Here is a 13233-nt window from a genome sequence, read left to right as displayed (position 1 = left end):
TGTTGTATTCGAACCTTCTTGCGCCTACCGTTGTCGTCGCAAGTGCTGCGAATTCAACCTCTGCTATGTAAGTGTCTCCAGTCTACATTCATGCTCCGTCAAATTTGTTGCAAGCCATTGCTTGGCCTGAATGCCTTCAGCAGCTTGAACCAATGTATACCTATAGTTTGACTCCTGGCGGAATTCCTCCATATGCCAAAGCGGAAACGGGGCTCGGAAGTGGCGCGAATGAAAGCTGACCAATGCAGGACGTCCGCCACCCCGTTTCTCTACTTCACAGCGTACGAAGTGGAGTCTGCAGTCAACGGCAGTACTATCACGGAAACCGTCAACCTCCATCAGGCTTCTGCGTATGAGTACCACGTTAAGGGCATTGAGAGTTCTGCAATGGCCACGGGAACGGTACCAGCAGAGTTCCTAGAGCAAATTCCGCAATCCGCGTGCAGCCCTGGGACCGTACAGGGGACAGTGACTGTTTTGGTCGTCGTAAACCTGTATTATTTCTATCTCCCCCATGCCAACCCATTTATCGTGCACTTCGAGTCGACAGCCCTAGGCTTCGAGGATCCCACTTCAGATGCGGTAGTCGTCGCCCAAGAGACATCGAAAGGCCAGCCTTTCACGATGAACTGGGATCCTGAACCGACTCAAGCGGGCGGCATCAAGACAAGTGCAGGGAACCAGCCAGCGGACCAGCCAGCAGCACCGTCCACTTCTTCTGGGGGACGCAATGCTGGTAGCAATGTCCCAGACGTTCCGCAACCCACGGACCAGACAGTGGGGAGCATTGGTACTAATCCAGTAGTAGTTGGACCATCGACACGTGTTATCGTAGGCACACAGACGTTGACGCCCGGCCGCCCAGCCGTCACTATTGGTGGCAGTTCAATATCACTCGCTCCATCAGGTACTGCCATCGTCGTGGGAGGGATGACGTCCGCTCTACCCCTGGTCGCCGATCCGGCCGCGCCTTCGCAAACGGTGGGGACAATTGGTGGGAATCCGGTTGTCATTGGCCCTTCCTCAGTTGTTGTTGTCGGCACGCAAACACTGCAACCAGGTGGACCAGTAGTCACTGTCGGTGGGCAACCCGTCTCGCTGGCCCCATCAGGAACAGCCATCATTATTGGCAGCGAAACATCGGTTCTTCCTACGGTCATCCTTCCCGGACAGCCTGCTCAGACGCAGAATCCCGCGCCTCCCATTCTCACTATCGGCTCGTCGACACTTACGGGCAATGCCGCCACTCAGTTTTTTATTGCTCCGGGGCAGACGCTTACTCCGGGTGGTACGGCTACGGTTGACGGAACCGTAGTCAGTCTAGCCCCGTCGGCATCGTTCCTTGTTGTTGAAGGATCGACTCAAATCCTCCCGACAGCGCCACCATCGCAAGGGCTCACCGTGAGGCCGGAGATCGTCGTCGGAGGCACCACGCTTACCGCTCTCCCGGGCCAGGACCCTAATCATCCTAATGCTAACGATCCCTCGAATCCGTTCAGCCCCAGCAACCCTACGTTCGTAATCTCAGGCCAGACACTCGTTCCAGGGCAAGCGATAACCGTAGACGGGACCACCATATCCTTAGCACCATCTGCATCTTTTGTGGTAATCAATGGCGTAACTTCCACTGTCGCCAATCCTGCTGCGCAGATCACTTCTCCACCCCTAACTATCGGCGACAACGTTTTCACCGCCTCTCCCGGCTCTGGCACAACATACATCATCGGCTCCTCCACCCTTACGCCAGGCGGTGTTATCACCGTCGACGGGACCACCATCTCACTCGCGCCTGGCGCCACGGCACTCATCGTCAACGGTCAAACGACCACCCTCCATCCCGACAACTACGCTACCATCACCAATCCACCCGTCCTGACGATCGGTTCGCATACATACACGGCCGCTCCTGGAACGGGAACCACGTTCATAATCGGCGGTCGGACGCTGACGCCCGGCGGCACGATAACAGTCGACGGTACCACGATTAGCCTTGCACCTGGAGCTACGGAGCTTATCTACGGAAGTTCGGGAAGGACAACTTCAACGGCGCTGTTTCCTGCTACGACGACACGGGGTCATCCCATCACTAGCTCAGCGCCTGCGAGCGCAGGGGCTACGGGTCGTAATGGCGAGGTTGTGGCAACGAGCAGCGCACAGGGCGCTGGGCCCGCTGTCCAGCCACCTGGGCGCAGGAGCTTCATAATCTCCATGATTGCGGGAGTTTTGAGCCTCTTGGCGCAGTGAGAGGATAGACATGACGATATGTATGCTTTCTAATGACTTATGACGGCAATCGGGATATCAAAAATGGCCATGGGCAAAATCGGGACGGAACTTCTGCGACTCTGAGATACCATATGGGCATTTTTTTTTGAAGGAGATATTGTAATCTTAATCATCGGGTTAGCTCGGTAATCGGGGGTGCTATCGCGTGTAAGGCGCGACCGATGGGAGGAGTGAATAGGAAATAATACGGCCGACTCCGCAAAGTAAAATATTCAGACCATGGTGCCCCTTGACTCGGGCGTCTTTTCTGATAGTTACATGTTGACTCCGCCCTTCTCTACATAGCTCTTTCCTTGTTGGTGAGCGATGACACTGAATTGATGATTAGAAACTTGGCGACCGGGAAAGTGGGATCAACCCAAGGGCGATCTGATCGACTTCTCTGATGGGTGGACGGTCAGCACCTGTACTTGGCCAGAATGAGATGGGGTTCGGGCGTGGTGTTGCAGTGCGACGAGGTGTGGCTCAGGCGACGGTAGCGCGATCTAGATCTAAGCCGTCACAGCGATCAGGTGGCTGAGCATGCGCTAATATCGACCTCACACCCGTGGACACTTCGGCGATGCTTGCCCACTAGCTGGATCGCATGTTTGCTGCATTCCGTTTGAACTTTGCGCTACGTTTCGCAATTCTCCTCGCTTGCACTCCGACATCATGACGTGGACTCGACGGATCTCTGCGAGACGTTGTACAGTACATACTCACTGTGGCCTGCCTCGGCGTCGCACAGAAACACCAAGCATGCCATCGTCTTTGTTGTGCCTGACATCATGTCCACAACACCAACAACACTAGCAGCAATGTCTCACATCTCACACCCCCTGCCCATCGATCTGCACTCGTCCCCTTCCGCTGCTGACACGCCCCGATCGGATGGCGCGCACGGATCCAATATTCGCTTGTGATTGCTGCCGGGATGTGCGATGACCCCTGAGCAGCGCGAATCAGGGCAGCGGGCGTTCTTGAGCACATACACGAGGCTGGCCGGCGCAGTCCTGGAATCAAACCTGCTTCGCGCCCCAGCAAAACTTCTCCTGCGCGATAAGACTGCGGTCGTATGTGCGGACTCCCCGACGCGATCACTCTCGCTCTCTGGTGACGTCGCCACACGAGGCTGGCGAGTGCGGTCTGCGACGCTCCAGATGCTGCTTCGCGGGACGCGCTGAGCTGAAGAGGCAGCGTGGCGAATCGCAGTCCGCCGGCGCCGGCTAGCGCGCAATGGCTGGCAGACGAAGCCGACGGGCTAAGCCCGGTTGGGCCCCGGCGCGCCGTCGCCTGTGCTTGGCAATGACGTGGGGACGCCCGTTCAGGAGGACTACCCAGCGCGCAAGGAACACCAGCAGGTCGCGAGACTCTGGTTTTAAGCCCTGCCGTCGCTGCTGCGCAAGCCGTTCGCACCTCGTCCGTTCCCTTTATCTTTGCACAAGAGGAGGAGCAAGAGCGCGCAATTGCCCGCCATGGTATCGCTCATGCAGCTGTTTGTGAGGGTGAGTATCCTATTCGTTTCTTGCTTTTGCTGCCAGCGGACGTTTGAACCGAGCTGATCGCGCAACTTCACAGGCCGACGGCCAGCCCGGCTCCAACAGAGACGCAGAGACCAAATCGAACTCGCTGTCTTCCTTTCTGTCGACCCTCGTGCCGACCGCCATCATCGCCGCGGTCTTCGTCGCCCTGTTCTTCATCTTCCGCCGCCGCTTCCGCAGGCTGTATGCGCCGCGCACCTACATCGATAGCTTGGGCGAGCAGCGACAGACGCCCCCGCCGAGCAATGGCTTCTTCGGCTGGATCAGGGACTTCCGGAATATCAAGGACGAGTACATTCTGGACCATCAGAGCATCGATGGCTACCTGTTTGTGCGCTACTTCAAGCTGCTCATCATCGTCTGCTTCGTGGGCTGTCTGATTACTTGGCCGGTTCTGTTCCCCATCAATGCTACGGTAAGGCGACGAATTGCAAAATGCCCCCGTTCCCTGACTGACTGCTCATATAGGGTGGCGCCGGTAACGAGCAGCTGGATATTCTCTCCATGAGCAACGTGGTCGACTTCAACCGCTACTACGCCCATGCGCTGGTGTCCTGTGTGTTCCTGGGTACGCTCGAGATCCCCCATTACCAGCTCCGTGAACTAAACATTTCCAGGGTGTGTAATGATCATCATCGCCCGCGAATCCTTCTACGCTGTCAACATCCGCCAGGCCTACCGCCGCTCTCCCTGGGGCGCCAGTCGTCTCTCCTCGCGCACCATCCTCTTCACCAACGTGCCCATGAACATCACCCAGAACGCTCTCTTCGAGATGTTCCCCGGCGTCGTACATGCATGGGTAGCATCCAACTGCAAAGATCTGCAGGAATTGATCGACGACAGGGATGACACGGCACTGAAGCTCGAGGCTGGTGAGATCCAGCTGTCGCGTGACGCTAACCTGAACCGTCTCAAGGCTGCAAAGGGCAAGAAACACTATGAGGGCCAGGACGCCGCCGATGGATCCAAGTGGCTCAATCCCAAGGACCGACCTACGCATAAGCTCAAGTTCCTGATCGGGAAGAAGGTCGACACGATTGCCTACGGACGACAGCATCTGGCCGAGCTCATCCCCAGGATCGAGGCGGAGCAGGACAAGCACTGGAATGGCCACGGTGATCTCGTTGGCGCCGTGTTCTTGGAATTCGCTACGCAGAAGCAAGCCCAGGACGCCTGGCAGATGATGCAAAAGAGGAAGACGAAGCCCAACTCGAAGATGTCCGCGCGCCAGCTGGGCGTCGTCCCAGGAGAGGTTGTTTGGAACAACTTGCGCATCGGCGTTGCCGAGCATTGGGCCAGGTGGCTGGTTGTGACTGCTTTCGTTAGCGTCATGATTATCTTCTTCGCTTTGCCGGGTAAGTCGTCCACACTGTCGTTCGTGAAGTACTTGCTAAACACCTACAGTTGCCTTCGTCGGTGCCATATCGCAGATCAACTATCTGACTGGAAGGTTTACCTGGCTTGCATGGATCAACGACATCCCTTCGGTCATCTTGGGGGTAATCACCGGCCTGCTTCCCGTCGTCATGCTCGCGGTCCTCATGTCCTTGGTCCCCATCATCTGCCGACGTAAGTGCTCCTTCATCTCGCCGCTTACAACGCGCTTCTCTAACCCCTCGCAGTCATGGCTAAGCTCGCCGGCTGGGTAACGCTCTCCCAAGTCGAGCTCCAAACTCAATCCTGGTACTTCGCCTTCCAAGTCATCCAGGTCTTTCTTATCACAACCTGCGCCGGCGCCGTCACCACCGTCATCGACGAGGTCCTCGACAATCCCGGCTCTGTCCTCACCCTCCTCTCCAACAATCTCCCCAAAGCTTCAAACTTCTACATCTCCTACTTCGTCCTGTTTGGCCTGTCCGCGGCCGCTGGCACCCTGCTCAACATCGGCGGCTTCGTCACCGTCGTGCTACTCGGCCGCATCTTACCTGGCAAAACGCCCCGTAAGATCTTTCAGAAACTCACAAAGCTGTCCGGGCCTATGTGGGGTTCTGAGTCCCCGAAGTGGGTCAACCTGGGCGTCATCGCGCTATCCTACTCCTGCATTGCTCCTCTGGTCCTCGGTTTCGCGACCGTAGGTTTCTCCTTGATCTACATCGCCTTCCGCTACAACTTCCTCTACTGCTATGAAACCGACATCGACACCAAAGGTGCCGCGTACGAGCGCGCATTGCGCCAACTCATCACCGGCGTCTACCTCTCTGAAGGCTGCCTCATCGGCCTCTTCGCCATCGCCACCGGCGAGGAAGTACGCGCCGCCGGGCCGCTCGCTATCGAATGCTTGCTTTTCGTCTGCACCATCCTTTTCCACCTCATGCTGCGAACCGCACTCAAGCACCACGAAGCGCGCCTCGCGTACGCCGATCCCGTCCCGAACCCGCATGCTGATCACAACTTGGAGAACGGCGTCGGCGGCGCGGAGAAAACGTCCGCGACTACGAACGGCAACGCTGAGCCCGTTACCCCTCCACGCGCATCCCGCATTCCCGCCTTCCTCCGCAAAATTATCGACCCGGACCGCAACAGTATCTCCAACCTCAGCGCCTCGCTCGACCAATTCTACCACCAGCCGCAAACGCCGCTGCCCGTCGAGATCCAGAAACGCGCCTTCTTTAACCCGGCAGTCACTTCCCTGACACCGATTCTCTGGATAGTGCACGATGAGATGGGCATATCAGAGCGGGAGGTTCGGGACTCGAAGAAAGCGGTCCCCGGGTTGATCATTACGGATGAGCAGGCTACGTTTAATGAGAAGAATAAGGTGGTGTGGGATGGTGTGAACACGGGAAAGGCGAGGGAGGCGCCGGTGTTTGAGGAGAAGATTCTTTATTAGGCGTTGGATAATCTGCCCGAATACTGGAAATGGAGCGAGTTGAAGGGGGAGCAGGAAAAGGTGGTGGTGGAGGGTAGAAGTTATGTGAAGGTGATGGAGCGGGGGGGGAAGTTTGATACCTTGCAGGTGACGCCTTAGAAATTTTCTTTTCGGAATTTGAGTTGCTTGATCGATTGACGACGGACGGACGAGACATACCCCCATGAGATATCCATACCCCCATACCATAGCCCTGGTTTAGTCTTATTGTAATAAATGATCGAGTTAATACTTCCATCTATGATATGCTATCCTCTCCCCAACTGCACGTTCTGCTTTTGCTTTTTATAAGTGTGGTCGCTAGGCGTGATAGGTCGAGTTGGTCGGTGCCTAAGTTAGTGTAGCGTACTTGAAAGTGTGCTTCGACTTCTTAAGCCTTAAAAAAAAAAAAGATCTTTACTAAGGCAAAGATATTTAGCACTGGCAAAGATTAGAATCAACACTGCTAACCACGCCTTACGCAAAGGCTGCTTGGGCTTGTATGGCTATTGCATATATTTTCAAGCAACTCCAGCATAATTCTAGGTAAAAATACGACGTTGACGAATATTACAGGTGCCTACGCTTCCAAGGTTTATTACGACCACGCACCCCGCACTTAAGACACTCGTTCGACACCACATCCAACGCACACCTGCGATCATCTTTCCTCCCACCCTCCATCTCCCAAAGCACTGCTAGTATTCTCTTCATTCATCATGCATTCCCCACCATACATCTTTTTCCACGGCCCGAAAGGTTACTGGTGGGAAGACGGAACCGACCCTGCGTTAAAAAAGCTCCCTACCCTCAACGACGCGCCGCACGATCTCCTCCCATCCCTTGCCATCAACGTGTCGCAGCCCGACGCCCTTGTGGCTTGGCTCGAGACGAACAACGCCGCTCTAATCACCGATCTCACCGTCCATGTCGACGCGACCGCCAGCGCACCCAGTCCCCAGCGCTGGTGCGTGCTCTTCGACAAACTACGACGCGAAGCAACGAATCTTCAAAATCTGAGCGTCTACTGGGATGCAGACGGTCTCATACACATGGGGCTGGGCAAGAGCGTAGTCTTTATCCGCGGGCTGGCGCAGCTCAAGGTGCAGAGATCAGTGGAGATTGGCGGGTTTTATGCGACGCAGTGGCCGAGATATTTGGAGGCGAAGATGGGTCTGAAGCCGGTTGATAAAAATATTGTTCCGGGGGGTGCTTGGGAGGGGTTGCTGAGGGATTACCAGAGAGGCACTGAGCACCGGAATCCTTGGATTGACTCGAAGGATGGAACATGGGACACACCACACTCCGTCGACCTCTTCGGGTGTGCACGCTCCTGATGATTCTACTGTTTCTTGTTTTTTTTTTCGGGTAGCCGGTGAAGGACTCGTGCACACGCTCTCTAGCTGCTTTTCGTGCTGGGCGGGTTAGTAGTTAGCTGGCAATGTCACAGCTAAATGCCCAAAAAAAAAAGGACCACCAAGATATGTTTACATTGCTATTTCGTTTCCTTTTACATGAGGTGCGAAGCGAGTATTAAACAACTCCGTGTTGAATAAACGCACAGCACCAGCTTACCACTCGCTCTGTCCAACCTTGTGCTATCAAAGAGCTAAAGAATTAACGTACTTTACTAACGAACATTCTAAAAGTGCCAAGCCTCTACTAAATGCTACTATCTTATTTAGATTACTCTAACTCTAAGCTACTTAAAATAAATCTAGATAAGCTAACTGTTACGAGCTGTTCTCTTAACTAAGACTAAGGCTTACTTTCGTAAGAGAAGGCAAGAGGTGTGCTTCGGGCTAGATCTTTAGTAACAAAGAGGTAGAGGCAATAGTACTATAAATCGCAAGTCTCTATAGCAATTTAATAAATAAAGCAATAACTACAAGAAGCTATAAGAAGCGAGCTTCTCCTAGTTATATACATGTGCCTTCTTGGCTAGATTAGGTGCCAAGACCTGGCTCTCGTGGATTAGACCCGATCCACCTGGCTCTTCCTGATCCATCTAATCCACGTCACGTGACCCTGATCATTCCTGTGACTCCGCACGTAATGTCCTTGTCTCGTAACCCCGGGCTTGGCTCGCCGTTTCCTCCGTTCTAGCCGGCTAACCTTATTTTCGATTCTGTAATTGTAACACTATACTACTAAACTACCTATAATTTCTTAGTAAGAAAAATTAACTAACGTACTTTACTAGTAAGCTAACTATACTACTAACTCGACTACTTTTACTAAGCCTCTACTAAAAAGCTACTATCTTAATTAGATTACTCTAACTCTAAGCTACTTAAGATAAATCTAGATAAGCTATCTAACTTATCTATATTATTTTTAACTATTTAGTACGTTTACGTATTATACTCTAGTTTACTATAGCGTCTATAGTATTACTAAGCTAGCTAGCTATTACGTACTACTACTTTTTTATATTACTTCTTACTTATAATAGTCTAGTTTAGAGATTTATCTTAGTTATATAACTTTAGATTATATAACTTTATTATATAATCTAGTCTAGTATCTTAGTACTTAGTATCTCTATATATAAAGCCTCTTAGAGCCTTTTCTCTACTTCTTATCTTTAGATAGCTAAATTTAACCTAACTTATTCTACTAGCGTCTCTATTCTTATAGCTTATAGAGATAGTACTATCTATAGCTAACTTATCTAGCTAGGTATTCTAGAACACTTATAGTAGTAGAGACTATAGAGCTAGCTTTTATATTATCTAAAGATTAATACCTCTTTAGCTAGAAATAGTAGTATAATATTAGACTAAACTAAGTAGTCTTATAAGAAGTATTTACTAATAGCTATACTAAGAATTAGAGCTATAAGAGCCTAGTTACTTACTCTAAGAATCTATTAATATACTAATTAATTACTTACCTCTAGTACTATATAAGACTACTAGCAAATCTAGTTAGTAGTAGAAAAGATATCTCTAGTAGTAAGCTAAAGAAAGCTATAAAAGCTCTATATATAGAAGAACTTCTATAGAACTTCTATATATAGAAACTTCTTTCTATTTTAAAAATTAATAATTCTCTACTCTACTAGTAGAGCTAATAATTAGCTACTACGCTAGTAGTATATATTTCTACTTTTTAAATAAGAAGCTATACTTAAGTTAAACTACTTAAATACTATAGGTAAACTCTTATAAAGTAACTCTAGAAGTAAGACTCTAGTTTTATAGTACTCTTTTATCTCTATAATTCTTAAATTCTAGATAGAGAATCTACTAGCTAGTTACTTAAAATAATATTATTATTACGAATTACTTATTTAATAATATAATATAATAACTAATAAAAATTAGAATAATAACTTTAAATAGAAGCTAGTATAGCTACGCTAGAGCTTAGTAATATCTAGGTTATTAGTAGTAGATAGCTCTTATATACTCTTTATCTCTAGAAAGAAGCTCTAAGAGCTTTTTCTAGAAAAGCTAAGTAAAATTATTAATAAATTAGTTAGCTAATTACTTATATACTAAGTACTTAAATAATAGATTTATATATATTACTAGATTACTACTAATATACTTACTAAAGAAGATACTATATATAGAGAGTATTAGAATTTATAGTAGAAAAAAGCTACTACTTTAGTAAAATTTTAATAGCTATAAGCGTAACTATAATTCTACTCTAGAAGCTAAATACTATCTACTCTATTAACTTAATATATAATATACTTTATAACTTAGATACTATATATACGTAAGTCTAGCGCGTTACTACTAGATAACTCTATTCTAGGTTCTTATCTAACTATATATATACTTACTATACTACTAGTAACTAAGTAACGTTTAAAGAGCTAAATAAGGCTTTTTACTAAGTTTCTAGACCTTTTATTACTATTAAATAGTAAGATTATTATCTTTAAGTAATAGAGAGATAACTTATAAGATAAGCTTTAAGCTAATTATAACTAGTACCTAGAAGAGATAGCTAAGAATACTAAGAAAACTATTATAGCCTATATATATATATAGATAGAAAAAGATATATACTAGACTTTTTTTATAATTCTATATACTCTAAGAAATAGTAGTATATAGATTTTCTATAAATATATACTTAATTAGCTAGAGAAAAGCTATATAAACTTCTATAAAAGGCTAAATACTTATTATAATTTCTAGAAGCTATATTACTAAAATACTACTAATTTTACGCGCTTCTAGGTTAATTTCTTCTATCTAGTATAGAAGCGCTAGCTTCTAATAGACTAATAGATAGAGAAGCTTTATAAAAAGCTTCTAGTAAGCCTACGTATATAGATAGGTATCTACTAATATTAGTATACCTATAATTATAATTAATATATAGATCTTACTTAAGATCTTACTAAAGAGCTTATCTAAGAAAAAGCTTATATATCTAGAAAGGTTAAAAAGCGTAATACGCTTATATTAATACTACGTTACGTATCTATTACTCTTCTAGGTATTCTACTAATATCTAATAGAGCTCTAGTAATTAAAAAGCTAGTTATCTACTTTTAATACTAGTAAACTAGCTATATAAGCTATAATTACCTAAATACTTCTACTACGTAGAAAGCTATTAAGAATATTAATCTAGAAAAAGAGTCTATAAAGCCTATAGAGCTATAAGTATCTAAGAATAATATATTAGAATATAAATCTAATAATTTAGAAAAAGTCTAGCTCTAGAAAAAGTTTTTTCTCTAGAGCTATCTACTAGAGTAATAAACCTACGTAAAAAGCTATTTAGTAGTTTTATATTTACTCTACTCTACTAAATATCTATAAATAGTCTTACTCTTAAGCTTAAAGACTTAATTAATACTAGAGTAAGTAGTTATATTCTAGTATACCTAAAGTACCTTTAGACTCTTAGAAAAAATCTCTATATTAAGCTATTACGTATAGAACCTATTTCTCTTACTAGTTATAATAGATAACCTAATAGCTAGATAGATAAATACTTTAAAGCTAATTTAGTACTAGAAAGCTACTAAATATATACCTACTTTATATATTATAATACTAGCTACTATAACGTAATAATTAGTTATAAGCTACTTAAAGAAGCTAACGTTTAGATTAACTATAAGTAGCGCGTACTAATATAGCTAGATACTAATTAATTAATTAATTATAAATATAATACGTTTATCTTTATATAATTCTCTTAATCTACTACTAAAGCTTAGATAGCTTACTAAGCTAATACTAATTACTATAACGCCTTAATATTAGTAGTAGAAAAGCTAAAAGTAATATAATAAGAGAAGAGAGAATTATAACGCTAGAAGCTTTAAGAAAACCTACGTAAGATAGATAAGTAGCTTAAGAATCTTAACTTACCTACTAGGTTACTCTATAAGCTAAAAAAGCTATCTATTTTATAAGAAATATATCTAAAGACTAGACTTAACGTTAATATAGTTAGTACTACTATCTTTATAATTAATATACGTAGAAAAGATATTATAATTAGATACTTTAGTATCTATAAGGTAGATTAGCTTATTACTAATAAGAAGAAAACCTCTACTACTAATTCTAAAAAGAAGCTTTACTAGTTAATTATCTAGAAGCTTCTATTTCTAGAATATACTAGCGCGACTATAGCTTATTTCTCTAAAAAGAATTCTAATTTACTACTACTATATTAGAAAGATATTAATTATAATATTAAGCTTATAGTAGAAAATATAGTAACTAATAGCTTTCTCTATAGTATATTACTAGAGTATCTATAGCTTATATGTAACTATCTAGAGATTTACCTTTACTATAGCTTTATTATCTATAGTAACGTATTATACGCGTTACTAGTTCTATTTACTAAGAAGCTAGAAAGAGAATAAAGGTTCTATATTAACTACTAAAAGCTTAATACTATTATAAAAAAAAACGTCTATTCTATTTCTTTTATCTAGAAAACGCTTACCTACTTATTATATATAAAGGTCTTTATAAAGTTAAACGTTTAGTAGACTTTCTATAGAATCTAGCTTAATAAGTTAGTAGAAAACCTAACTTCTTTCTATACGTAATATAGTAACTATAAGTATTATATTCTACTCTTTAGTCTTTATAATAGTCTTACTATCTTTTAGTAATATATTAATAAGGTATTATATAGGTTACTAGATAATTTCTATATAGTATATATTAATAATATTCTTATTTATTTAGAGAATTCTCTTAAGTATAAGGCTTATATTACTAAAGTACTTAATTAACTATATAAAACTAGGTTATAAGTAGATATTAAGAAGTTAGAATTTACTATTAAGAGTACTAAGTTTCTAGAATTAATTATAAGTACTAATAGAATTTAGAAGAACTCTAAAAAGATTACTACTATTTAGAATTAGCCTATACTAAGAACTTTTAAGAGTCTTTAATTATTTCTAGGTTTCTATAATTTCTATTAAGCCTTTCTAAAAGATTATAGTAGAATTATCTACCTACTTACTAAGCTACTAAAATAGAGAGTATAGTACGTCTTTAGTAAGGCTAAGCTTATAGTATTTTAGTATATTAAGAATCTTATACTAGCTAATAACGTTCTAGCTTACTA

General features: G+C 44.5%; 2 protein-coding genes across 2 annotated transcripts; both read left to right on the top strand.

Moving 5' to 3' along the window:
* Positions 1–3368: 3368 nt before the first annotated feature.
* On the top strand, positions 3369–6853 carry BU26DRAFT_518374 (DUF221-domain-containing protein). The gene is made up of 6 exons (XM_033828797.1): positions 3369–3773; positions 3847–4224; positions 4278–4377; positions 4427–5164; positions 5214–5378; positions 5432–6853. The coding sequence occupies exons 1-6, from the start codon at positions 3744–3746 to the stop codon at positions 6637–6639; spliced, it is 2619 nt and encodes an 872-aa protein (XP_033684845.1). The 5' UTR covers positions 3369–3743; the 3' UTR covers positions 6640–6853.
* A 275-nt stretch (positions 6854–7128) lies between these two features.
* On the top strand, positions 7129–8141 carry BU26DRAFT_518373 (uncharacterized protein). Its single transcript, XM_033828796.1, has one exon. It carries the CDS (start codon positions 7377–7379, stop codon positions 7992–7994), a length of 618 nt encoding a protein of 205 aa, XP_033684844.1. The 5' UTR covers positions 7129–7376; the 3' UTR covers positions 7995–8141.
* The last annotated feature ends 5092 nt before the right edge of the window (positions 8142–13233 follow it).

This window comes from Trematosphaeria pertusa (assembly GCF_010094035.1).
Source record: "Trematosphaeria pertusa strain CBS 122368 unplaced genomic scaffold BU26scaffold_6, whole genome shotgun sequence".
Classification (NCBI taxonomy): Eukaryota; Fungi; Ascomycota; class Dothideomycetes; order Pleosporales; family Trematosphaeriaceae; genus Trematosphaeria; species Trematosphaeria pertusa.
The sequence above is the reverse complement of the archived record's forward strand: the minus strand, read 5'-3'. Positions and strand labels throughout refer to the sequence as shown.